Source organism: Esox lucius, chromosome 11 (assembly GCF_011004845.1).
Source record: "Esox lucius isolate fEsoLuc1 chromosome 11, fEsoLuc1.pri, whole genome shotgun sequence".
NCBI lineage: Eukaryota > Metazoa > Chordata > Actinopteri > Esociformes > Esocidae > Esox > Esox lucius.
The window spans coordinates 22,047,826-22,075,504 of record NC_047579.1 but is presented as its reverse complement, the minus strand read 5'-3'; the positions used below and the strand labels follow the sequence as shown (position 1 = coordinate 22,075,504).

The following is a 27,679-nucleotide window of genomic DNA, read 5'->3' as shown; positions in this document are numbered from 1 at the left end:
TCAGGAATATATTTTCTAAATGTGTATGGAAATATAGTTTCCAAATGTTTTCAAAATATATTTAAAATAGATGTTTGTTTTTTCATGTTTATGCCTACTACTGTCCATTTCCTCCCACCATGACAATCCTGGAATTCAAATGTAAACATTTTCGAAGCAGGTCTAGATGCCATGAATTGACAATGTGCAAGGAAAATGTGTAAGGAATTATATCTAGATGTTTGAGTTGAAAAGGCCCTCCCTCCCCCACTGCTCACAAAAATTATTCACTCACAGACACCATAGTGGGAAATATAAAGAAATGTGTCCTCTATCCTTTTCTATGGCTACACTTGAGGAAGGGTCACTCCCCCTATCCTGTCCATGGGGGCAGGAAGTTCAAAGTCTTCAGTGGTACAGTGTAGAGCTTCTGTGAACTTAGGTTGGCAAAATGGGTTATGTGGAAGCACTGCTCCAACAGAATCCAATTGAGGTTACCTTTCTGGGGGCTATGCTGTTTTTGCTGGTCCTCTACCTTTTCTATTCTGGTTCCTGGTTTGAAGTGAGGAGGGCAGAGCCTCCAGGACCCAGGCCGCTGCCCCTACTTGGTAATATTCACCAGATGGATCTCAAGAAGCCCCACCACACTCTCTGTGAGGTGAGAATAATTCCTGAGTTGCTTTCAGATTAAAATATTTTTCAGATTATTTAATTGGTTATTCAATTCTATTTAGAGGTTAAGCAAAAGTTCAAACGGAAAAGCATTGAGAATTTACATATTTACACACCATATTAGTTTGGAGTACAGGACAATTCACTCACCTTAATTAACTTTTAATCAACCAGTTTTAGTAAATTCTGAAATGTTTAGACCGTTCTGGATTGAATTCAACCTAAGCGTCTGAATATTACTGATATTTTCCACGTTTTCGTAATAAAACCTCCATGCACACGGTCTGAAAGCATCGTTCATCTTATACGAGTTACATCGGATCAAACCCAGCGCCAGGGGGATTTGATCTGGTTACGCGAAAAACTAAAATGGATAGAGGAAAAATCAAGCCTATTTCGATCTTTGTACGATTCGTTCATTGGTTATCCGACAGTTAACGGGGTGACAGAGAACACCGGTCCGTGTGTGGAGTGGCCAATCGTTATTCTGCCCTAAACAGGTAAACAAATCTTTTTTTTTTACTTATTAACCTGTATATCTGCAGAGCGGATGTCAGGGGCGTTACTTAATAATGGGGTTCCTGGATATGACGTTACCCCCATTGAATTAAGTTACGCCCACTGATGTTCGTCATTGGTCAGTTTGGGGACATCCTAGTTTGAAACACGGTTCAACGCTAGGTGTCATGTATGGGCATGACGTCATTACGCTGAGTGCACTAATGGAAGATTAAGAGTAAACTAAAAGCAGTTACAGTATAGTTGATCTGAGCTCTACATGGCACAAAGTGAAACAGCCTGAAACATCCTTTGCGCAAGTTAATACAGGATTAATATTTATGCATTTTCCATAGATTCAACATATTACACAAATGCGAACATGCTGTGTAAGGTACATTGTGTGGTGGACGTGTGAACAACTAAACTGTTCTGAAGGTCCCTTGAAGAGAAATGTGGGTTTTGCTTTGTAGATCTGACCAGTTTTTGTGCAAATCGTTGTGATATTTTCTTTGACTTGCACAGTTCAATTTAACAGCAATGTTCTATGAAGTTGATATTGGTAACTGGAAGTGTTGAATTTTCTATAGGCGTTTGCAGAATTGCGGCAAGTTTCACTTTGCACCATGTAGAGGTCAGGTCAACATCTGTTTACAGAAATATAAATGTATCTGGGGTTGCCTGGAACAAGTTTAGAGTAATAACGTGGTTATGGATTTAAACATTTGTTGGGAGGAATATAAAAGTGTTGCATGTCTTGGGATTGATTATCTGAGGTCTAATTTAACCCTTATCCTAAAAGTTGATTCAGTAGCATAAATTACTAGTAGAACAGCTCCTAAATTAAAAGCTTAAAGTGAATGGCATAACCTACAATAAATACACAGTTTAAATTATTTGCCAGTTAAACAATTAAACATTTCATCACAATTTTCAAAACATAATATTCGAACACTGACAAAACAAAATTGTTTCTTTATGTACTGTGTATTCAACTTTGCCCAGATTCTTTAGACTTTGGTTTCATCCTATCGTGCTGTATGGCCAGGGTAACACTAGTATTTTCGTACCAAAGTATTTTCGTAAAGTGCAGGCACGTGTATAGGTAAGGTGTGCACGCTAGGAGAGGCTCAGCGACAGCTCGCCTGAGATGGAGCGATTTGTGGGGACATACTGTAGCCAGCAGGGTCGTAGCCAGCAGGGCCGTAGCCAGCAGGGCCGTAGCCAGCAGGGCCGTAGCCAGCTATGAGGTCACCGAGGTCCGGACCTCAGTAATTATAAAACAAATGTATAGGCCTATCTATAGATATTTTTCTAATAAAAACCAGGCAGTGCAATAAACATAATCTGGAGTTGAAAACATCTGGTTTATTCTGGCAGCGGTGTTTCCGCGGAGCTGCATCTTAAATTACACTCTAATTGGTACGCGCTGCTTATCTGTGTTGATTGGATAGCAGCACTGCCGGCCAGGATCAAGCAATCCAGCCACACTCCAATGTTGACCTGACCTGGCATGAATCAAGGTATGTGACTAGGATAGCTAACGACCAAGAAACCCAGAATCTGGGACGTAGCTAGGCATATTTTAGTATACAATATTAATTGAATACTCCGTTCTGTAAACAGTACCTAACCCCTCCATACTATCGGTTTCTAGTGGTCGGAGAACTAAATCCTCTCAAGTTCAAAATGTAAATGCACTGGAAAACAATGGTACGTTTAGGTAATAAATATACTCTTTCAGCTAGCCATGTTTTTGAGATTTTAAAAGTGTAATGTATTGAATATATACTTTCAGCTAGCCATGTTTTTGAGATTTTAAAAATGTAATGTATGGAAATTGTTTCAGACAAGTTGCAATTCGTGAAATTCGACATACTGGCGCGATATCACTGAAATATACATGTATAAGGTAATATAGTTAACAATGTATTCTGTACAGTTTATGTTTAATGTCCGTTCCAATGTTATTCTTGTCTGTTATTTTTCACACACTCGATTTTTAACTATATTCAATGATGGCTTATATTGTGATAAAGAAAATCTGAGTGCTGCCAGCATAATATCCTGCTGCTAAAATAACGCTAATGAAGCCTTGAATGGCCATCACTAATTGTAACAGTTAGAGTTAAGGATTCAAGCAAGGCCAGCTGGCTTGAGGCTATAATGGCTTACTAGCTTGTTAACATGTGCAGGACTCCATTCATTCAAACTGCAAAGCAGGCTAGATTTATTTGTAAATTAAAAAAATAAAAAAAAATAAAATGTGACCATGCTGAGGACAGAGAGAACAGACCCATATGCAAAATAAATATGTATTTATGTATGTAGAATATATGTTGAATACATTTAACTTAATTCAAATTACATTTCAGGTATCAAAATATTTCAGCTTTTATTCCGAAATGTACACTCACCTAAAGGATTATTAGGAACACCTGTTCAATTTCTCATTAATGCAATTATCTGAAATGTAATTTGACCCCACCGGGTACCACTCATCTCCACTACAAATAGGAAAAAGAGGCTACAATTTGAACAAGCTCACCAAAATTGGACAGTTGAAGACTGGAAGAATGTTGCATTGTCTGCTGAGTCTCGATTTCTGAGACATTCAGATGGTAGAGTCAGAATTTGGCATAAACACAATGAGAGCATGGATCCATCATGCCTTGTTACCACTGTGCAGGCTGGTGGTGGTGTAATGGTGTGGGGGATGTTTTCTTGGCACACTTTAGGCCCCTTAGTGCCAATTGGGCATCGTTTAAATGCCACGGCCTACCTGAGCATTGTTTCTGACCATGTCCATCCCTTTATGACCACCAGGTACCCATCCTCTGATGGTTACTTCCAGCAGGATAATGCACCATGTCACAAAGCTCGAATCATATCAAATTGGTTTCTTGAACATGACAATGAGTTCACTGTACTGAAATGGCCCCCGCAGTCACCAGATCTCAACCCAATAGAGCATCTTTGGGATGTGGTGGAACGGGAGCTTCGTATCCTGGATGTGCATCCCACAAATCTCCATCAACTGCAAGATGCTATCCTATCAATATGGGCCAACATTTCTAAAGAATGCTTTCAGCACCTTGTTGAATCAATGCCATGTAGAATTAAGGCAGTTCTGAAGGCGAAACGGGGTCAAACACAGTATTAGTATGGTGTTCCTAATAATCCTTTAGGTGAGTGTATTTGAATGCAAGATCTCACCTCGTGGGGCATCAATAATCATAAAGAAGGTGAGGGATCAGCCCAGAACTAAACGGCAGGACCTGGTCAATGACCTGAAGAGAGCTGGGACCACAGTCTCAAAGAAAACCATTAGTAACACACTACGCCGTCATGGATTAAAATCCTGCAGCGCACGCAAGGTCCCCCTGCTCAATTCAGCGCATGTCCAGGCCCGTCTGATGTTTGCCAATGACCATCTGGATGATCCAGAGGAGGAATGGGAGAAGGTCATGTGGTCTGATGAGACAAAAATAGAGCTTTTTGGTCTAAACTCCACTCACTGTGTTTGGAGGAAGAAGAAGAAAGATGAGTCCAACCCCAAGAACACCATCCCAACCGTGAAGCATGGAGGTTGTTATATCATTCTTTGGGGATGCTTTTCTGCAAAGGGGACAGGACGACTGCACCGTATTAAGGGGAGGATGGATTGGGCCATTTATCCCGAGATCTTGGCCATCAACCTCATTCCCTAAGTAAGACCATTGAAGATGGGTCGTGGCTGGGTCTTTCAGCATGACAACGACCCGAAACCCACAGCCAGGGCAACTAAGGAGTGTCTCCGTAAGAAGCATCTCAAGGTCCTGGAGTGGCCTAGCCAGTCTCCTGAACTGAACCCAATAGAAAATCTTTGAAGGCAGCTGAAAGTCCGTATTGCCCAGCGACAGCCCCGAAACCTGAAGGATCTGGAGAAGGTCTGTATAGAGGAGTGAGCCAAAATCCCTGCCTCACTGTGTGCAAACCTGGTCTAGTACTACAGGAAACGTATGATCTCTGTAATTGCAAATAAAGGTTTCTGTACCAAATATTAAGTTCTGCTTTTCTGATATATCAAATACTTATGTCATGCTATAAAATGCAAATGAATTACTTAATCATACAATGTGTTTTTGTTTTAGATTTTATCACTCACAGTTGAGGAGTACCTATGATAGAAATTACAGACTTCTACATGCTTTGTAAGTGGGAAACAATGCCGATTTTGCAGGTTATCAAATACTTGTTCTCCCCACTGTATATACACACAATAGGTCTAGGGACATCCCTGTTCGTGAACACATCACCTATCCCTAAATATACAGCTAGAGTTTGTCATATGGAAGTACTTGTCATTGACCCTGTAATTCTTCCTTCATGAACGTACGCACTTAATAAAAAACACCAGACCAATTGTAAATGGCAATGGGCGTAACTTAATATTCAGGAACCCCCATATTAAATAATGTTCCCGAATTATGCTCTGCAAATATACCCTCCTCGGCATATCGGGAAACAAGCATTGAAAACTTGGACGGGGAAAGGCTGTCGGACTGGGTGCATTGATTGATATTTCATGGAGTGCAGCACTTTACCTGGCTAACCTCTCTCTAGGCTTGAATTGCAAAAGAGCCAACCTATCGACAGACTCCTAGCAGGCTTGCCAGCTATACAGGCAGGTGAGTGTAATTTGTGTTTGTGACCAAATAATGTTTTTTGCTGGGAAAAAAGCTTAGCTAGGTAACTTCATAATGTTAATCTAGTCAACTATTGTTATCCGATAGCTGTACATTGCCATCTACGTTAATTAGCTTATTAATTAGCCATGGGTTTCCATTTGAAGCGAGCCAACTAATAATGTTACTGGATGTGTATGAATTATTATACCGGTGCATCTAAATAAAAAAGTGTAATTATTTTCCATAATTCAAATAAAGTGACAACTTAATATATTCTAGACTCATTACACATAAAGGGAAACATTTAAAGCCTTTTGTTTGTCTTGATGATTACGATGATTTTACGGCTTACAGCTCATGGATATAAAAAATCCAGTCACTCAATTTTAGAATAAAAAATTTACAATACACAAATTTCGACCTGAGAAGAGCTCTAATCAGCTAATTAACTCCCTGAGCCTTCAGTACACACAATCATGGGGAGGCTGCTGACTGTTCCTGGAGATCTTCTGTCCTGTAGGTTTTTTCTCCAACTTTAATTTAGCACACCTGATTCATATAATTGGCTGGATGAAAAGCTTAATCATGTTAGTCACAAATGGGTTTGAAGAGAACCTACAGGTCAGTAGATCTCCAGGGACCGAGTTGGGCAGCCCTGGATAGAGGAAGACAGGTTTGTGTAATCGGTGACACTCATTGTTTACCTTAGCAACCACCATGACAGAGAAAGTAAGCTTCATGTTTGGCTTGAAGCTAACATGCTATTTTTTAGGGTTTGAAACATATATATTCTTCTAACTGGCTACATAATAAAAAATTGTAATATATTAGTAACATTTTTCACTATAATAAATATTTAGCAAAACTGCAACAATAACCAGATGGTCAGTGGCATAGCGAAGCAGGCTGGATAGCTGTTGTGTTAGCTGCTTTACCAGCAGTACTAGCGTTACGAGTGCCAGAAGCAATAAAACTATTGCTTGTGTTATAGCTAGGAAATACAGTTCCCTCCATAAGTATTGGGACAATAAAGTCAACATCTATTTTGGCTGTACATTCACAATACAATATGTACACAACCTCTAAATAATCTTGTCTACCTCCCCGTTACAGATGACTTGCACAATGAGGTGGAGTTAAGAAGAATGGTGTTGCTCTCCCCTGGGCCTTTGTCCTTAATCCACATCCTCCATCTGCACTGCCAGAACCCACCACGAACACATCCCTATCATCACATTCAGGACCTGAAAGAACCAGGTAAGTGGTCAGAAATACAGGCTCCATCCTGATAATTTTAAGCATATGCACCCCTCCTCTGTTCCTTTACTAAAATGATCAGTGGTTTAACCAGACATCCTCTGTTGCTTTTACTTAAGCGATCAGTGGTTTGGATGTGTTGGGAATACACAGAGGTTTCACATAAGCAGAATTCAGATATGTTTGTAAAGTATTTTAAAGTGACAGCTTTGTATTAAAGGTCTTTGTATTAGGTATGCAGCATTTTCATTGAAAATATCCAATAATAACCCTTACATACCATCAGTTAACGTTAAAAAACAGCCTCTGGCAGCGTGTCAGGACTAGGGTCCTGACTTTTAGTAATAATCGCGATGGAAAATACAATAATGAAATCGTGGAGAAATTCCATAATCGGAATAATCGGTCATCGGGATAATCCTCACATGAGTGACTTGGAAAAAGTTCTGACAGTCGCTGAAGTTTCCCTGACTGCTTGTTATCTGGAGCGCAGATCTCATCTCACGTTGTCCTAAGCCACTAAACCTCCTCTGCAATGTATGGTCAATGAAGCCGAATGGCTCTGCTAGCATAAATGGAGGAATAGCCTATTGTGAATTACTATAAAAATCGAAATTAAATTCTTAAATGTTGTCATGAGTTGGGTTTGTATTGTAATTATATAAACAACAAACCTGTTTTCCAATTCCATTACAACAGTAGGCCTACTAGTCTAACAACTACACTTAGTCTACAAAAAAAGGTTCTGATCAGGTCTCCACTTCCCGCTATATGCAAATACCCGTCCATTCCATTACAGTGAAAAAAACTGTAAGCAGTTGTTAACAATTTTGAGCTCAAACAAACCAATTATATATATCCTAGAAGACATGCAGCTCCCAGAGATGCATGCAGAAAAAAAAAAATGTTAACAAACTGCAAATTGTAGAAAATATGAATAGGATATACATACATATCTCTTTCGATTTTCTAATTATAATTTTGTTTATATTGTAGGCTAATTGTTAACGCTTTCCTACTGAAAGTGACAGGAGAAGACAAATAGAATATACTTTGCACAGGCCAAAATAACATTGACTATTTGCATGATCTGCACAATACATGTTGCGTACCACATAACAGGGAGCAGTTAGAAGGAATTATAAAGTTATTATGAAGAATCGACACATCAAATAGGCAGATCGTTAACTAATAAGGCACATAAAATGCGTACGGAAGTGCATGCACCCACAGGTCAGTACCGGTAAGAAATTACATCTGTTTTCACCTCTGATCCTCAGAGGAGTGACTTGAAAAAGCTCTTGCCAGTCACCGAAGTGTTCCTGACTACTTGTTTTATTTAACTGGTGGAGCGCATATCGCACTAATTGTATATTGTATAGCCTAGATTTTACAAAAAAAAAACGTATTACTGGTCTCTTCTCAGAGGATGCGCAAGATATCAAAAACTGGTGGAGCGCATATCTCACTTATTTTTCTTTTTTAGATTTTATTGTCATTGAACAAGTGCAGTACAACGAATGCAGTAAGCATCTAACCAGAAGTGCTAATAGAAGAGGGCTGAAAATATACTTGTAATAAGCATAATGTATGTCACAGGTGCATGTGCTCTGTAAAGTTTGAGCCTTACCTGTGATCTAGTGATCCGACGCTTCGAGGCATGCTTGGAAATATCAACCCGGTCTGCTTGAAGCGAAAGGGCGGAGGCTTTTATTTGAGCAACAATTTCACATGCTTGAAGACGTTTGACGCTTTGCATTTCTCACAACCATCTAATAGGGTTTTTAAGATATGGCGCTTTCCAAACATGCATTAAAACATGAAACCAAATTAGTCTACAGACTTATTATCAAGAACTAATAAAATTCACAAGCTGGTGAATGTGGAAATACTTCTGCTACACATCATTCATTATCAATAATAAACGAGTATCCACTAGACTATTGTTAGAATGGTCCTATAATTTTGGTGGAGGTATCAGCTCAACGTATAGAGCTGTGGATGTATCTTAAGTTGATTTAGAAAGCCGGGTTCGACTACCAACAATTACTTTATCATATATCGTTTTGCTGAAAACACTGCATTTGTAATTTCTACATCAGGAATATTTGCTCATCAGTTTTTAATATCACATCACTTTAAATCAAGCATTGTGTCCATGCACAATATTTTATGAATGTTTTACTCAAGCGTTTCTCTCATGAAGATGTATCATTCAGATGTATGATCAACAGGTGATTAAGGATGTCTGAAGCTTTGTTTGATTCCATGCCTTTTCGAAGTGGACTGCAATCTCTACTGACTGGTACCAGGGTTTTCCTCTATGCCAAATTAACTTGGTAAGTAGCCTAGGTAAACTCCGTAATTCGATAATAATCTGACATCATGTCACAATGTTGAATCCAGTCTTAGTTTAGGTTTTATGACGGCACATTTATTCAAAATTATATTTATGTTTGTATAAGTTCATATTTTCTCTTCTTCAGCCTCAAGAATACCCTGGATGAAAATATTTTTCAGTTGTTGATCAGGAGATTGAACTAAATTCTCAGATTGATGCATGCTTTGAAATGTCAACCCATTCTAATCCATGCGAAAGGGCCAAGGCTTGCATCGGTGAAATACCACGTGATTGATGACGACCGAAGCCTCCTTTGCTCACATGCTGTTTCCAAAGCATCTTGCGAAGTGCAGGCTTCTATGGGTTTGGTGCCTGAGACTTTAAAACCCCGACCTCTACTGGTCACCTTGTTTAGTCATATATCTTAAAAGGTTGTTAGCATTGTAAGCCCAATAATGGTACAGCTGGTACCGTCGCAACTTTTAATCATTAGTTTGTTGTGGTGCGAGATCAAAACCAGATCAAGTTTAACTTTGAGTGCAAACGATACTGGTTATTGTTGCTTAAATAATACATTTTATTTTGTGTATCTTATGACACTCTTGCTTTAATAATACAAAACATTAGAACGGATGCATAGTTGAAAAATGCTAGCTAGAAAGGCAAGAAGTATTTGGGATAGGAACCGTCTCAGAAAGTATTTGCGCCAGAAAGTCTCAGAAAAGACGTCTATATACATGTGATATTTATTCCTGACCAGCAGGTGGCACCACTGTGCAGTACATTTAAAAGCCTTGAGAGAATTAACCGTTTTTCGGCCCAAAGGCTTATGACAAAAGCATTGAATGCTTCAGAAAACCTTTTTAAACAATCACTACTGACATCCCCCTCCAAGAACTGCCACCTTAACGTGGTGGAGGGGTTTGAGTACCCGAGTGACCCTAGGAGCTATGTTGTCTGGGGCTATATGCCCCTGGTAGGGTCTCCCAAGGCAAACAGGTCTTAGGCGACGGGTCAGACTAAGAGCGGTTCAAAACCCCCTAAATGAAGAAAAACATTTTGAGTACCGTGACGTCGCCCGGTATGGCGCAGCCGGGGCCCCACCCTGGAGCCAGGCCCGGGGTTGGGGCTCGTATGCGAGCGCCTGGTGGCCGGGCCTTCCCCCATGGGGCCCGGCCGGGCTCAGCCCGAACGGGCGACGTGGGGCCGCCCTCCCGTGGGCTCACCACCCACAGGAGGGACCATAAGGGGCCGGTGCGAAGAGGATCGGGCGGCAGTCGAAGGCAGGGGCCTAGACAACCCGATCTCTGGACACGGAAACTGGCTCTAGGGACGTGGAATGTCACCTCGCTGGCGGGGAAGGAGCCTGAGTTGGTGCGTGAGGTTGAGAGGTTCCGATTAGAGGTAATCGGGATCACCTCTACACACGGCTTGGGCTCTGGAACCACACTCCTTGAGAGAGGATGGACTCTTCACCACTCTGGAGTTGCCCATGGTGAGAGGCGGCGGGCTGGTGTGGGTTTGCTCATAGCTCCCCAGCTCTGCCGCCATGTGTTGGAGTTTACCCCGGTGAACGAGAGGGTCGTTTCCCTGCGCCTACGGGTCGGGGATAGGTCTCTCACTGTTGTTTGTGCCTACGGGCCGAACGGCAGTGCAGAGTACCCGACCTTCTTGGAGTCTCTGGGAGGGGTTCTGGAAAGTGCTCCGACTGGGGACTCTATTGTTCTACTGGGGGACTTCAACGCCCACGTGGGCAACGACAGTGACACCTGGAGGGGCGTGATTGGGAGGAACGGCCCCCCGGATCTGAACCCGAGTGGTGTTCAATTATTGGACTTCTGTGCTAGTCACAGTTTGTCCATAACGAACACCATGTTCAAGCATAAGGGTGTCCATCAGTGCACGTGGCACCAGGACACCCTAGGCCGCAGGTCGATGATCGACTTTGTTGTCGTCTCATCTGACCTGCGGCCGTATGTCTTGGACACTCGGGTGAAGAGAGGGGCGGAGCTGTCAACTGATCACCACCTGGTGGTGAGTTGGATCCGATGGCGGGGGAGGAAGCTGGACAGACTCGGCAGGCCCAAGCGTACTGTAAGGGTCTGCTGGGAACGTCTGGCCGAGTCTCCTGTCAGAGAGATCTTTAACTCCCACCTCCGGCAGAGTTTCGACTGGATCCCGAGGGAGGTTGGAGATATTGAGTCCGAGTGGACCATGTTCTCCACCGCCATTGCCGAAGCGGCCGCCCGGAGCTGTGGCCGTAAGGTCTCCGGTGCCTGTCGAGGCGGCAATCCCCGAACCCGGTGGTGGACACCGGAAGTAAGGGATGCCGTCAAGCTGAAGAAGGAGTCCTATCAGGCCTGGTTGGCTTGTGGGACTCCTGAGGCAGCTGACGGGTACCGACAGGCCAAGCGAGCTGCAGCCCGGGTGGTTGTGGAGGCAAAAACTCGGGCCTGGGAGGAGTTCGGTGAGGCCATGGAGAAGGACTATCGGCTGGCCTCGAAGAGATTCTGGCAAACCATCCGGCGCCTCAGGAGAGGGAAACAGTGCCCTACCAACGCTGTTTACAGTAGAGGTGGACAGCTGTTGACCTCAACTGAGGATGTCGTCGGGCGGTGGAAGGAGTACTTCGAGGATCTCCTCAATCCCGCTGACACGTCTTCCATTGAGGAAGCAGAGGATGAGGGCTCAGAGGTGGACTCGTCCATCACCCGGGCTGAAGTCACTGAGGTGGTCAAGAAACTCCTCGGTGGCAAGGCACCGGGGGTGGATGAGATCCGCCCTGAGTACCTCAAGTCTCTGGATGTTGTGGGGCTGTCTTGGTTGACACGCCTGTGCAACATCGCGTGGCGGTCGGGGACAGTGCCTCTTGGATGGCAGACCGGGGTGGTGGTCCCTCTTTTTAAGAAGGGGGACCGGAGGGTGTGTTCCAACTATAGGGGGATCACACTTCTCAGCCTCCCCGGGAAAGTCTATGCCAGGGTTCTGGAGAGGAGAATACGACCGATAGTAGAACCTCGGATTCAGGAGGAACAGTGTGGTTTTCGTCCGGGCCGTGGAACACTGGACCAGCTCTATACCCTCTACGGGGTGTTGGAGGGTTCATGGGAGTTTGCCCAACCAATCCACATGTGTTTTGTGGATTTGGAGAAAGCATTCGACTGTGTCCCTCGCGGCATCTTGTGGAGGGTGCTTGGGGAATATGGGGTCCTGGGTCCTTTGCTAAGGGCTGTCAGGTCCCTGTACAACCGAAGCAGGAGCTTGGTCCGCATTGCCGGCAGTAAGTCAGACTTGTTCCCAGTGCATGTTGGACTCCGGCAGGGCTGCCCTTTGTCACCGGTTCTGTTCGTAATTTTTATGGACAGAATTTCTAGGCGCAGCCAGGGGCCGGAGGGTGTCAGGTTTGGGGACCACACAATTTCGTCTCTGCTCTTTGCAGATGATGTTGTCGTGTTGGCCCCTTCTAACCAGGACCTTCAGCATGCACTGGGACGGTTTGCAGCCGAGTGTGAAGCGGTGGGGATGAAAATCAGTACCTCCAAATCTGAGGCCATGGTCCTCAGTCGGAAAAGGGTGGCTTGCCCACTTCAGGTTGGTGGAGAGTGCCTGCCTCAAGTGGAGGAGTTTAAGTATCTAGGGGTCTTGTTCACGAGTGAGGGAAGGATGGAACGGGAGATTGACAGACGGATCGGTGCAGCTTCTGCAGTAATGCAGTCGATGTATCGGTCTGTCGTGGTGAAGAAAGAGCTGAGCCGCAAGGCGAAGCTCTCGATTTACCAGTCAATCTACGTTCCTACTCTCACCTATGGTCATGAGCTTTGGGTCATGACCGAAAGGACAAGATCCCGGATACAGGCGGCCGAAATGAGCTTTCTCCGCAGGGTGGCCGGGCGATCCCTTAGAGATAGGGTGAGAAGCTCGGTCACCCGGGAGGAGCTCAGAGTAGAGCCGCTGCTCCTCCACATCGAGAGGGGTCAGCTGAGGTGGCTTGGGCATCTTTTTCGGATGCCTCCGGAACGCCTTCCTGGGAAGGTGTTCCGGTCCCGTCCCACCGGGAAGAGACCCCGGGGAAGACCTAGGACACGCTGGAGGGACTATGTCTCCCGGCTGGCCTGGGAACGCCTCGGTGTCCCCCCGGAAGAGCTAGAGGAAGTGTCTGGGGAGAGGGAAGTCTGGGCATCCCTGCTTAGACTGCTGCCCCCGCGACCCGGCCCCGGATAAGCGGGAGAAGATGGATGGATGGACTACTGACATCAATACAACATTTTGTACAACACCTTTTTAATAGATTTCAGTCTACCTTCCTTTCCTAGCTCCAGATGACCCATAATATGCTGTGAGAGTCCCATCCCATACCCTGCTTCTTTACTGCCCGAACACACCTTAAACACCTCCCTCAATCCTTTTGGTACACCCTCACTCTGTCTGCCTCCTTCTGTGTTTGTGCTTTTATTTGCAGATTGGGGACAGGTGGAGCTGATTGGGTTGTTAGGGTGACAAGTTCCACCTGGGCTTGGAGAGGGCCAGGAGAGTTCATGGTGCTCAGCCCTGGCTCTCTGACTCCACAAGCACCATGTTGTTTTGTTATTTGGTTGATTGTGTTTTGATTGGGTGCACCCCTCAACACTTAAACATTTTACGCTCATCCAGGCATCTACACTACTCATATGCCTACTTTCACACTTCATAGGTCAGTTTTCCTGTGTCCATTTATACAATGTTAGTTATTTGATGAACATTTTTGTTACTCTTTTAATGCCAACGTGTGGACTCCCTTGCTTGTCACCATCTAATTGTCAGTTTATAACAATATTACCTTCAACATGAATCACATACATTTTGCTTTTAATGAAGTGATCAATGATTTGGATTTCATTTCAAGTTCATATGTAAATAATATACAAAAGTTCATCATATGCAAATTGCTGATGTACTGTTATTTAAGTACCAGTTTGACTAGTTAGGTTATTCAAGAGGCATATTTCAATTTCTGTATGGGCAACAGTTAAATTTTACCCCACACAGATAGAGGTAATACCCTGAGAAAGTGGTGTCCCAAAGCATTGACAGTCTCACTGCTAGTTTAATTATTTCTGTTTGTTTTGAGGTTGAAGTCAACCATTGAATTAAACCCACAGTGTTAAGTCACTCCGTGTTTTTCGTATCAACAATTCCCCAGGCTTCACATGATCATGCAATACTGCTGAAATGAACAGTAACTGTTATTTTCAAGTAAAAATGTTTGAAACTGGTGACTGACTGACCATTCATAATTATTCAGCTCTCAATCCTTTTTTATAGACTGGAGACAGGAAAAAGTATAGTAAGGCTGAACTATTTACTAGGGGCCATTCAGAAATGTAATGACACACATTCGTATTTGAGTATTTTATCTTGTACCCTCTGAACAAGTCCCAGTGCTCATCATATGCAGTGGATATGAAGTCTACACACCCCTGTTAAAATGCCAGGTTTTTGTGATGTTAAAGAAAGACAAAGATAAATCATGTCAGAACTTTTCCACTTTTAATGTAACCAATAATGTGAACAATTCAATTGGAAAACAAACTGAAATCTTTGAGGAAAAAAATTAAATAAAATTAAAATAAAAACCTGGTTGCATAAGTGTGCACACCCTCTTCTAACTGGGGATGTGGCTGTGTTCAGAATTAACCAATCACATTCAAACTCATGTTAAATAGAAGTCATTACACACCTGCTATCATTTAAAGTGACTCTGATTAATCACATAGTTCAGCGGTTCTAGTAGGATTTTCCTGACATTTTCTTAGTTGCATCTCAGAGCAAAAGCCATGGTCTGAACTTTTAAAGCATCAGAGTTGTTGGCGCACATTTAAGTTGTTTTGCACGCGTGTTTTCGACGTGCAGTTTCCTCTTGGTTTAAATAATAAAAAATAATGTTGTTTTTTTTCCAAAAGTCTGTACTTAAAGTAGGATATGCCAATCCATTTATTAACATAACGAAAAATAAAACATTTCTCAAAATAAACGTAACTTTCAGTGTCCATGATTTGCCTACACGCCGTGTCTCATGGTCAAAAACCATGCACCTCGCTGTGCGCCACACCTGCACTAATTAGCACCCGTCTTAAGAAGACTTGTGGCAGATCACAGCGCCACCCATCCCAATACACGGAATGACTCCAACACAACCGGCCCCTAATGGTTCATGGCACTTCAAGACATAACAATTACAAACGTATTCATATATCGAGACATTAATACAACAAAGAACATCTTACAAAAAAAACAACAAACAAATAACCAAACCACTCCTTGGTGTGTTTTTTAACTTTTACATTGACTGTTCTACCAATAAGTCTAATTTTGTCACTGGTCTTTCAATTACGTTCGCTTTGGTTCTGATTTGCACCGATCTGACTATACCCGGTTTGTCTGGAAACGGTTTAATAATCCTTCCAATCATCCAAGAATTTCGTTGTGCTGTAGCATCTGCAATTAAAACGATATCTCCTGTCGTAAAATTACGTTTTGTTTTGTTCCACTTTTGTCTTTCCTGTAGAGTAACAAGATACTCTTTTGTCCACCTTTTCCAGAATAAATCTGAAAGATATTGAGCCTGGTTCCACCTTCGTTTTACGTACTGGTCCTTTTGATCAAACAGACCTGGAGGCAAAACTGGTTTCCTTTTCAAAGTGAGAAGATCCATTTTACCTCATTTTCAATCAACTACCCAAAAAACAACAACACTTCAAGATCTCATTGTTGAAATATATCATTCAGGAGAAGGGTACAAAATCATTTCCAAAGCATTAGATATACCATGGAAAACAGTGAAGACCGTCATCATCAAGTGGATAAAATATGGCACAACAGAGACATTACTAAGGACTGGACGTCCCTCCAAAATTGGAGAAAAGACGAGAAGAAAACTGGTCAAGGAGGCTTCCAAGAGGCCTACAGCAACATTAAAGGAACTGCAGGAATTTCTGGCAAGTACTGGCTCTGTGCTACATGTGACAGCAATCTCCCATATTCTTCATATGAATGGGCAGTGGGGTAGGGTGGGAAGATGGAAGCCTTTTCTCACAAAGAAAAACAACCAAGCCTGGCTGAAGTTTGCAAAAACAAACATCAAGTCCCCCAAAAGCATGTGGGAAAATGTATTATGGTCTGATGAAACCAAGGTTGAACTTTTTGGCCATAATTCGAAAAGGTATGTTTGGCGCAAAAACAACACTGCACATCACCCAAAGAACACCATACCCACAGTGAAGCATGGTGGTGGCAGCATCATGCTTTGGGGCTATTTTCTTCAGCTGGAACCAGGGCCTTAGTCAGGGTGGAGGGAATTATGAACAGTTCCAAATACCAGGCAGTTTTGGTACAAAACCTTCAGGTGTCCGTTATAAAGCTAAAGATAAAGAGGACTTTCACCTTTCAGCACGACAACGAAACAAAGCACACATCTAAATCCACAAAAGCATGGCTTCACCAGAAGAAGATTAACATTTTGGAATGGCCCAGCCAGAGCCCAGACCTGAATCCAATTGAACACCTGTAGGGTGATCTGAAGAGGGCTGTGCACAGGAGATGTCCTCGCAATCAGACAGATTTTGAGCGCTTTTGCAAAGAAGAGTGGGCAAATATTCCCACGTCAAGATGTGCCATGCTAATAATACTCCTACCCAAAAAGACTGAGTGCTGTAATAAAATCAAAAGGTGCTTCAACAAAGTATTAGTTTAAGGGTGTGCACACTTATGCAACCAGGTTATTCTGAGCTTTATATTTTTTATTTTTCCTCCTCAAAGATTTCAGTTTGTTTTTCAATTGAGTTGTTCATGTTATAGGTCACATTAAAGGTGGAAAAAGTTCTGGCGTGATTTATCTTTGTCTCATTCTTTTACATCACAAGAACCTGGCATTTTATCAGGGGTGTGTAGACTTTTTATATCCACTGTATCTACCAAAATCATCTACAATATCAGTTATATTTCATGAAATGATCATAGTCTACACACCCACAACAATGGTTTTGTCCTGTCACATGCTAGGATTATGTAGGTACACTACTGTAAATCATTTTTTTATAGACTGTCAATTAATATTTTTGTGTCTTCAACAACTTTTTTACAATGTGTATTTTGTTTTTAAAGAAAGTTTTGCAACACAAAATACAGGCATGTAATTTTATAGAGATGCGCTTCGTCTGTAGGACATTTCTGGAGTTCAGGAAGTGTAGCAGCCAATAATGTAATAACTACTGTTAATGAGATAACTGCCAATAATGTAATACATTTTCCATTCTTAATGTAATAAAAGTAAATAATGTAATTCTGAACAAATAATGTAATAACTTTTTGCCCATATACCGTAATAAGTTATTACATTATTGGCTGGGTTTATAAAAAAATCGTATATTTTTTTTAAGAAATCCCTGAAAACATCTGCGATCATGTTTTTAGAGCTGTCAACCACAATGCTGCCCTGAAATTAGCTGGCGTAATCAACAAATCTGAGACTACTTTCTAGAGGACAATGATGCCATTACCCTCTCTGATTCAGAATGAATCGGACCATGATGAGGAAATTTCACACTTGAATACTGTTCAGAATGTTCAAACAATATTCAGGCATTTCATTGCAATGGTTGGAAAGAAAACTCTGGCTCGTCTTGTATATAACAACTGTCAATGGATTACATTTGCAACCCCATTTTCAAGAAAGTTGGGACGCTGTGTAAAATGTAAAAAAAAAAACAGAATTCAATGATGTGCAAATTAATTAAACCCTATATTCAGTTGATATAGTACAAAGACAACATATCAAATGTTGAAACTGAAAATCTTTAGAGTTTCTTTAAAAATACATGCCCACTATGAATTTTATGCCAGCAACAATCTTTAGAAACAAAGCTAATTTCAACAAATTACTCTTTAGTAATTTTTTAATACTTTATCTTAGTTACTACTATGATTTCATTGTATAATGTACAATAACAGAAATGGAATGTGTATTGGAAAGTCTTCAGTAATTAAAATACATAGAAAGATAACTTTTATATAAGGGAATTTACATTTGTTTAAATAAGAAGCATCTTCAGAAGCAATGTTTTTTAATTTAAGGGTACACTTAGTTCCAGAAATGACAAAGCATCGGCATCAACCAATTAGGGTATATGAATGTTGGCTCTCGATGTAGGCCAATCATTTTCTTATCAGTGCATCCCTAATAAAAACTGTTAAATGTGTATTAAAATGATCTGTTCTTCACTTGCCAAGCTCTGCAGATTAATATGTAGGTGCTTGAATTTTGGACCTTTTGTGATCATGCGCTGCTCTTAACTGGAACTGGTTACAGCAAATAATTGAACAAATTAGCATGTTGGAATGTTTCTTGATTTTGATTAGTATCTAAAACGGCTTCACTTTCTTCAGCTTTCTAAGAAGTATGGTTCAGTCTTCACGGTTCACTTTGGACCCAAGAAAGTGGTCGTTCTGGCTGGATACAAGACTGTGAAAGATGCACTGGTCAATCATGCACAAGATTTTGGGGACAGGGACATCACTCCTATGTTCTATGATGTCAACGAAGGACATGGTAATAATGGATAACTGATATTTAATGTTAATTACAATTGCCTTTACTAGCTTTTCGAATGTATTAACTAGGACCCAAATACTGTGTTCTTAGGCTGTTCTAGTTAGTGATATTGAAATAATGTTGTTGTTTTACCCATTTTTGTTATCATTATCCCTGTGATCTACAAGAAACTGTCTACCCACAGGGATTATCTTTTCCAATGGAGACTCATGGAAGGAGATGAGACGCTTTGCCCTGACAAACCTTAAAGACTTTGGAATGGGCAAGAAAGGGGCAGAAGAGAAAATCTTAGAGGAGATTCCCAAACTGATTGAAGTATTTGAGAAATTTGGGGGTAAGAGCAATATCTATATAATAGTACCTTTTGGACTATTATGTAGTAATGCCTTTGTTCTGTACATACTTTTGTAAAAAATTCAACAATGAATAGGCGATTCCGAGATGCTAGCCATTTCTTCCAATCTTCCTCTGTCCAGTGTCTATGTTCTTTATCTTTTCTTCTTTATCTTTACCTAGAAGGCTAGCATCCCAGAGTCGCCTCTTCACTGTTGATGTTGAGACAGGTGTTTTGCAGGTACTCTTTAATGAAGCTGCCAGTCAAGGACCTGTGTGTCTGTTTTTTAAACTAGACTCTCTAATGTATTTGTCCTCTTGCTCAATTGTGCACTGGGGCCTCACACTCCTCCTGCCCGTTTGCGCTGTTCTGTAAAGGGAGTAGTACACAGCATTGTATGAGGTCTTCAGTTTCTTGGCAATTTCTCGCATGGAATTATTTGTTTCTGACCATTTTGAGCCTGTAATCGAACCAACAATTGCTGATGCTTTAGATACTCAACTAGTTTAAAGCTGGCCAGTTTTATTGCTTCTTTAATCATATGTGCTAAGATAATTGCAAAAGGGTTGTCTAATGATCACATAGCCTTTAATAATGAAAAACTTGGATTAGCAAACAGAACATGCCATTGGAACACAGGTTGCTGATAATGGGCCTATGTACACCTATGCAGATACTCCATTAAAACTTTCCAGCTGCAATAGTCATATACAACTGTAACAGTGTCTACAATGCATTTCTGATCAATTTGATGTTATTTTAATGGACAAAAAATTGCTTTTGTTTCAAAAACAAGGATATTTCTAAGTGACACGATGATGCTGTCCCGAAGGTCAATGTCAGGACTTTCTCCAACCAAAAACCCTGGGTTAATGGTAATGTCCATGCTAAGCTCATAACATGGTCCTCTGCCTATAGCTCTTGGGACCTGGAGTCTTTGAGGAGATCCAGATATGACCTACGGAAGGCTAATAGAGGTGGAAAAAGAGACTGGGGATGAGTTGGAGTCTACCGCAGCTCTGATCCCAGACGCATGTCACGTGTACTGGGACACATCACAGACTACAAAAGGAGAAATAGCAGTGATGCTCGCTCCCTGACGAGCTCAACAACTTCTATGCACGATTTTATGCGACCAACACAATTCCTTCGGTGAGGCTTGCTGAGGACCAGGACAACTACACTCTGTCCCTAACCACAGCTGATGTGAGGAGAGCTCTTAAAAAAGTCAACCCTTGGAAGTCACCAGGGCAAGATGGCATCCCAGACCGTGTCCTCAGGGGGAGCACCAACCAACTACCGGAGATTTTCACCTCCATATTTCACCTCTACCTATCACTGTCTGCAGTCCCTTCCTGCTTCAAACAGACCACCATTGTCCCTGTACCAAAGAAACCTTCCATCACCTGCCTAAACAACTACCGCCCTGTAGCTCTGACCACCATCATCTTGAAGTGCTTTGAGCGGTTGGTCAGAACCCACATCTGCTCCACCCTTCCTGACACCTTGGACCGCTTTCAATTTGCATACCGCCCCAATAGATCTACGGACGATGCCATCGCCCTGACGACACACGCCACCCTCTCCCACCTGGAATAAAGCAATACATATGTGAGGGTGCTGTTTGTGGACTACTGCTCTGCTATATCAACACTATTGTGCCTGCTAAGCTTGTTCCTAAGCACAGGACCTTGGGACTTAACACCTCCCTTTGCAATTGGATCCTGGACTTCCTTACGAGCAGACGCCAGGTGGTGAGAATGGGGAACCTAACCTCCTCTGCACTGACTCAGAGCACTGGAGCCCCCCAGGGCTGCGTACTCAGTCACCTCCTGTACTCCCTGTTCGTGCATGACACTGTGGCCACAAACAGCTCCAACACTATCCTTAAATTCACATCCTGGGTCTCATCTCCAACAATGATGAAACCGCTTACAGAGAATAAGTAAGGAACCAGGCTATGTGGTGCCTGGACAACAACCTTTCTCAACGTCTGCAAGACTAGAGGCAGATTTTTACTCCAATGTCAAACGTGTCTGTGTAGGGTCTGCAGCCACCGCAGAGGGCCGCACAGCCAGGCCGCATAGGCAACGTGCACCAGCTCAAAAATCAAAAAAGCACGTAGCTATGTGCTTGTCAACCGCAGAGCCACACAATCCATGATTGGTCGGATGGTGGAGGGAGGGTTTTACACAGAATAGGGAATTCTGCCAAAATATGACTTCCTGTATCAACAAAAAAGATGCAACAATGGAGTATGGAGGCATGGCACAAATCGTGGAACTTTTGAGTTAGGAGAAATTCTGGGCGAAGAGCCAGCAACTTGCCAGAAAAGGTGGAAGCTAATGAGGGACACGTGAAAATAAAGAAATTGAAGAGTAAAAGTGGCAATGCAGGACAGAATAAAGTACCTCCATTTTATACAATGCTTTCTTGGCTGTCCTGGCACATAAAACAGTGTGAAACTGACTTTATTTGGCCAAGATCCAAATGAGATAAGGTAAGTTTTTCAAATATCCATAATATCCTATAACTAGCCAGTAAAGATTATAGATTTGTATTAGCAACACAGGAAACAAAACCAAAACTTAGTTGACGTTTTCCTCAATACAGAAAGTTATCCTTATGGACTGGGTGAAAACTAAAATTCAAGTCACGTTGTTGGCGAACCTAAACTGCATAGAATTACTATAAGTGTTTACTCCAGTGATTCCGTTGCTTTCATATTGCAGGTACCAGTCGTTTGTTTGCATGGCTGCGTTAATTAGTTAACTACTCAATTAAAACAAATTATTCTCACTTTGTCTAGATATCTAGATAGCTATCAATATTGCTGCCACAATTGCATCCCACAGTTATATTGAGATTTACTGAGTAACCCAGACATTAATTAAAGCACATTTAGCAAGCTAACACTAATAATACTATTTTGCCATGTTGTTAATCCAACATTTACTGCAACATGAATGTATCGGTTTTCAATGAGATTTTTCTTCAGATTAGTAAATAGTTTAAGCAAAAAAGAAACGGGGAGCAGGGACAAGAGTGTCAGGCAACTTGAGTTTAGAGTTGAATTAAATTATTATTAAGTGTATGCATTACATTAGTTGGCAGGGAAGAGACAAGAGTCTTGATAGTGTAGGACTGAATGGAACAGAGGATAGGAGACAGCAGAGAGGAGAAGAAAGAACAGATTAGAGATGAAAAGATTACATTTATACAATGACAGTGATATTGTGGCATAAGTTTACATAATGTTACATGAATGCATGCATATGCCTGTTTATTTTCAGTAGTCATGTACAGGTGCTGGTCATAAAATTAGAATATCATCAAAAAGTTGATTTATTTCAGTAATTCCATTCAAAAAGTGAAACTTGTATAATGTATACATTCATTCCACACAGACTGATATATATTTCAAGTGTTTATTTCTTTAAATTTTGATGATAATAACTGACAACTAATGAAAACCCCACATTCAGTATCTCAGAAAATTTGAATATTGTGAAAAGGTTCAATATTGAAGACACCTGGTGCCACACTCTAATCAGCTAATTAACCCAAAACACCTGCAAAGGCCTTTAAATGGTCTCTCAGTCTAGTTCTGTAGGCAACACAATCATGGGGAAGACTGCTGACTTGACAGCTGTCCAAAAGACAACCATTGACACCTTGCACAAGGGGGGCAAGACACAAAAGGTCATAGCTAAAGAGGCTGGCTGTTCACAGAGCTCTGTGTCCAAGCACATTAATAGAGAGGCGAAGGGAAGGAGAAGATGTGTTAGAAAAAAGTGTATAAGCAATAGGGATAACCGCACCCTGGAGAGGATTATGAAACAAAACCCATTCAAAAATGTGGGGGAGATTCACAAAGAGTGGACTGCAGCTGGAGTCGGTGCATCAAGAACCACCACACACACACGTATGCAAGACATGGGTTACAGCTGTCGCATTCCTTGTGTCAAGCCACTCTTGAACAAGACACATCGTCAGAAGTGTCTCGTCTGGGCTAAAGACAAAAAAGACTGGACTGCTGCTGAGTTATGTTCTCTGATGAAAGTAAATTTAGCATTTCCTTTGGAAATCAAGGTCCCAGAGTCTGGAGGAAGAGAGGAGAGGCACAGAATCCACGTCCGGTGTAAAGTTTCCACAGTCAGTGATGGTTTGGGGTGCCATGTCATCTGCTGGTGTTGGTCCACTGTGTTTTCTGAGGTCCAAGGTCAACACAGCCGTCTACCAGGAACTTTTAGAGCACTTCATGCTTCCTGCTGCTGACCAACTTTATGGAAATGCAGATTTCATTTTCCAACAGGACTTGGCACCTGCACACAGTGCCAAAGCTACCAGTAACTGGTTTAAGGACCTGGTATCCCTGTTCTTAACTGGCCTGACCTTAACCCTATAGAAAATATATGGGGTATTGTGAAGAGGAAGATGCGATACGCCAGACCCAACAATGCAGAAGAGCTGAAGGCCACTATCAGAGCAACCTGGGCTCTCATAACACCTGAGCAGTGCCACAGACTGATCGACTCCATGCCACGCGCATTGCTGCAGTAATTCAAGCAAAAGGAGCCCCAATTAAGTATTGAGTGCTGTACATGATCATACTTTTCATGTTCATACTTTTCAGTTGGCCAACATTTCTAAAAATATTTTTTTTGTATTGGTCTTAAGTAATATTCAAATTTTCTGAGATACTGAATTTGGGATTTTCATTAGTTGTCAGTTATAATACATTTGTAATGAATTAATATAATATACAAGTTTAACTTTTTGAATGGAATTACTGAAATAAATCAACTTTTTGATGATATTCTAATTTCATGACCAGCACCTGTACTGCAGGCCTATGTTATGCCCCCCTCCCTCCTTCAGGTTGAGAAGCCCTGTTGAGTAGTAAAATAAGTTGTCATTGCAGGTGGAGTATAGCAGCAGCTCATCAATCCTAGAGTCACCTGATCTTGACCTGGACTCAAATATAACTTACCCTGCTGCATCAGTTGACCCTGGGGCTGAGAACAGACCATAATAATATTTGTCAGTAATCAGTGTACTATTTTTGGTCAAAACAGCATTGTCAAGCAAATACTAAAATAAATAGTTGAAAATACCAGGTGTGTAATAAGGCGATTACATTCCTCTGATTTCATGTGTTCAATGTGCCATCTTAAATCCTTGTTAATGTAGTGTATTTTACTGTTCTTCTCTTATAAAGCGAGTTTGCCAGGATTTTTTTTCCTGGCAAACTATTCCCTCAGGCAAAGTGTGCAGAAATGCGGACTTACGAAAAGGGTGCATAAAGGGCACACAAATGTCTGTGAAAGAGCCCTTTCGCACTTGACGATTATGCAGTGGGACAGCCCTAAGCCCTCACGGACTTAGCGAGAATGCGCTTCAAAGTCTGTGAGTATGTGAGTGTGGCCATTATATTGTTGACCAGCTATACCGTTACTTCTTCTGAGAAGCTGTTCTGCTCTACAAGCGAACAAACCAACATTTTGTGCGACAGCGCCACCTAGTGCAAAGAAATGTAATGGCTGTCTACACAACAAGGATGCACAACTATAAATGCTGAGCACGTGTCTGCAAACTCGCACATGACATTAATAATGCAGACCCATAGAAGTATAAACCAAGCGTAAGGAGATGATCATGGATTTCAGGAAGTGGCAGAGGGGGGGGTCATGCCCTCATACTCATTGATGGAGCTGAAATGGGGTTTCTCCGACGTTAAGTTTCCCGGTGTGTTCATCAAAGATGACCTCACTTGGTCCATGAACGCGACCTTGGAAGTGAAAACTGCCCTAAAACAACTATACTTCCAGAGGAGACCCAATAACTTTGGCATGGCTGTAAAAACTCTCAACTTCTACAGGTGCACCATTAAAAGTATCCTCACAGGCTGGTTTGGCAGCTGCTCTGCTGCGGACCGCAGCTCTCCAGAGGGTGGTAAAGTCTGCGGAGCGCGTCATCGGCTGCCATCTCCCCTCCCTGCAAGGCATCTACCATACACGATGCTGAAGGAAAGCACGGAACATCATCATAGACCACAGCCACCCAGATTGCACATCTAGAATGTCATTCAGAATTGCCATTTGTACCAACACAACTATTTAACCCACAAAATACACAATTTTTCTGTCCTCCTCTATTTGGTTAAATTGCACATTTAGTATTGCCATTTGTACTGCATTTGCCTTTATTGCACATCTACACATTCCACTTGTAATATACATATACTTAATACTTGTACATTTTCTGCCCTCTTCTATTCCCACTTCTGTTTACATGCTAACTGCATTTCGTTGTACTGTACTTGTACTTGTTCAGTGACCATAAAGTTTAATCAAATCTAATCTACATAGATGTTGGGTGCCATGTCACAAGAATTTCATTGTGCAGGATGACGCTGTGTCATTCGGTGCATTTCACAAATGAACTTTGAAACTTGACACTAAACCTTTATACGGTAGTTTAGCTGCCAGTCAATCTCTGTGTGCCCCAGCAAAATTAGCCCAGATTTAGGTATGTACATATGAGTATAATGCTTGTATGGACGTCTAAACTAATACACCGATCAGCCATAACAATATAATAATAATAATATATTATATTTATATAGCACTTTTCAGGGACCCAAAGATGCTGGACAATTGCGACACAGAAATAGAAAACAAACCAAAACAAAATAAATACTATGAGAAAACAACAAAGATTGAGAGTGTGGGATTTGGTGTGGCTATGAGTAGGCGATACTGAACAGATGAGTCTTGATGCCTTGCTGAAAGATGGGGATAGTCTCAGAGTCATGGATGGTTTTGGGGAGAGAGTTCCAGAGCCTAGGAGCAACCCTTGAGAATGCCCTGTTACCAAAGCCTTTGAGTTTGGACTTGGGGATTATGAGGTGTCCTGCAGTACTGGAACAGAGTGTGTGTGTTGGTTGATATGGAAGAAGAAGGTTGGAGAGGTAGGCAGGGGCGATATTGTTTAGGGCTTTACATATCAATTGGAGGATCTTGTAATTGATTCGTTGGGAGATAGGAAGCCACTGTAACTCATAGAGGATAGGGGTGACATGCTGCCAGGACCGTGTGTGTGAGTAGTCTGGCTGCAGAGTTTTGAACCATTTGGAACTTATGGAGATGTAGATTTGATGCCGGTGTGTATGGAGTTGCAGTAGTCAAGACGGGAGGTTATGAATGCATGTATTAGGGTTTCAGCAGCAGGACGGGAGAGGGAAGGTCTGAGTTTGGCGATGTTGCGAAGATGGAAGAATTAAGATTAACATTCTGTTAAGATTAACATTCAATTAAGATTTTACAGTCTGTTTGACGTGCTGATCAAAGGAGAGTGTATAGTCCAGAATGACGCCAAGGTTACGTGCGTGTGGGGATTGGGAAACAACAGTGTCATTGATGCTGAGATTGAAAGTGCCAGTTTAGGTGAGGGTGGATTTGGTTCCAATGAGTATGAGTTCTGTTTTGTCACTGTTTTCTTTGAGGAAGTTGTCCTTCATCCATGCTTTTATTGCAGTCAGGCAGGATTCAATATGGGTCAGAGGTGGATTGGTGAGAGACAGCAGAGAGGAGAAGGTCATTGACGACTCTGGCCGGAAACCAGACTGAAGAGGTTCATATATATTATTTTTGAGGAGGTAGGCTTGGAGCTGTGAGGCAACAATTCTTTCCAGAGTTTTTGCCAGGACGGGCAGGTTGGAGATGGGTCGGAAATTGTTAAGGATGGTGTTGTCTAGTCCAGGTTTCTTTAGGATGGGGGTGACAGCAGCCGCTTTGTAGCAGCAGGGGACAATACCGTTGGTGAAGGAGAGGTTGACTATGTGGACAGAGAGCAGTTAAGGAGGCTTTAAGCAGGACTGTTGGAAGAGGATCCAGAGAGCAGGTAGTATTTTTGGATGTCATTATGAGTTTTGTGATGTAAGGGGAATCAACCGGACTGAATGAGGAGAGGTGAGAATCCTGGGGAGCAGGTAGACAAGTATGGAGGTTAGCGGTAGGGGGGATGTGGTAGATTAATTAGATAGTGAGGAGTTATTTTATCTTTAAAAAACTGCAAAAAAGAGTTGGCAAGTTTAGTGGAGGGGCTAGAGATTGAGTCATTACACTGAAGTAGTTTGGGCTGAAGTAGTTTGACAGTAGTGAAGAGGGTCTTGGAGTTCATACAGGAGCTGTTGAGTTTGTTTGAGATGTAGGACGAAGCAACACTGGAATCAATTGGAAGAGCAGAGCAGAGCAAATGGCGTCTGATGATTGGAGAGGGTCAACAGTTTTGGTGTTACGGAAGGAGATTATGCGCTTGTCAGTGTTGTGTGGTACATT

General features: G+C 42.1%; 1 protein-coding gene across 4 annotated transcripts in view; it reads left to right on the top strand.

The window, feature by feature from the left end:
- The first annotated feature begins 344 nt into the window (after positions 1–344).
- The window catches only part of LOC105008950 (cytochrome P450 2K1), a 33,860-nt gene continuing 6,525 nt past the window's right edge, over positions 345–27,679 (top strand). Inside the window, exons 1-7 of one of the 4 annotated variants that reach the window (XM_020050898.3) lie at positions 549–637; positions 1,086–1,151; positions 5,755–5,819; positions 6,933–7,076; positions 9,311–9,415; positions 18,838–19,000; positions 19,188–19,337. In XM_020050898.3, coding sequence (XP_019906457.2) covers positions 18,973–19,000; positions 19,188–19,337 — 178 coding nt within the window. In that variant the 5' untranslated portion in view covers positions 549–637; positions 1,086–1,151; positions 5,755–5,819; ... (1 more) ...; positions 9,311–9,415; positions 18,838–18,972. Of the gene's footprint in view, positions 638–1,085; positions 1,152–5,754; positions 5,820–6,932; positions 7,077–9,310; positions 9,416–18,837; positions 19,001–19,187; positions 19,338–27,679 lie in introns of all 4 variants that reach the window. The other 3 variants (XM_020050899.3, XM_034295127.1, XM_010868318.4) reach the window with 3 other exon arrangements.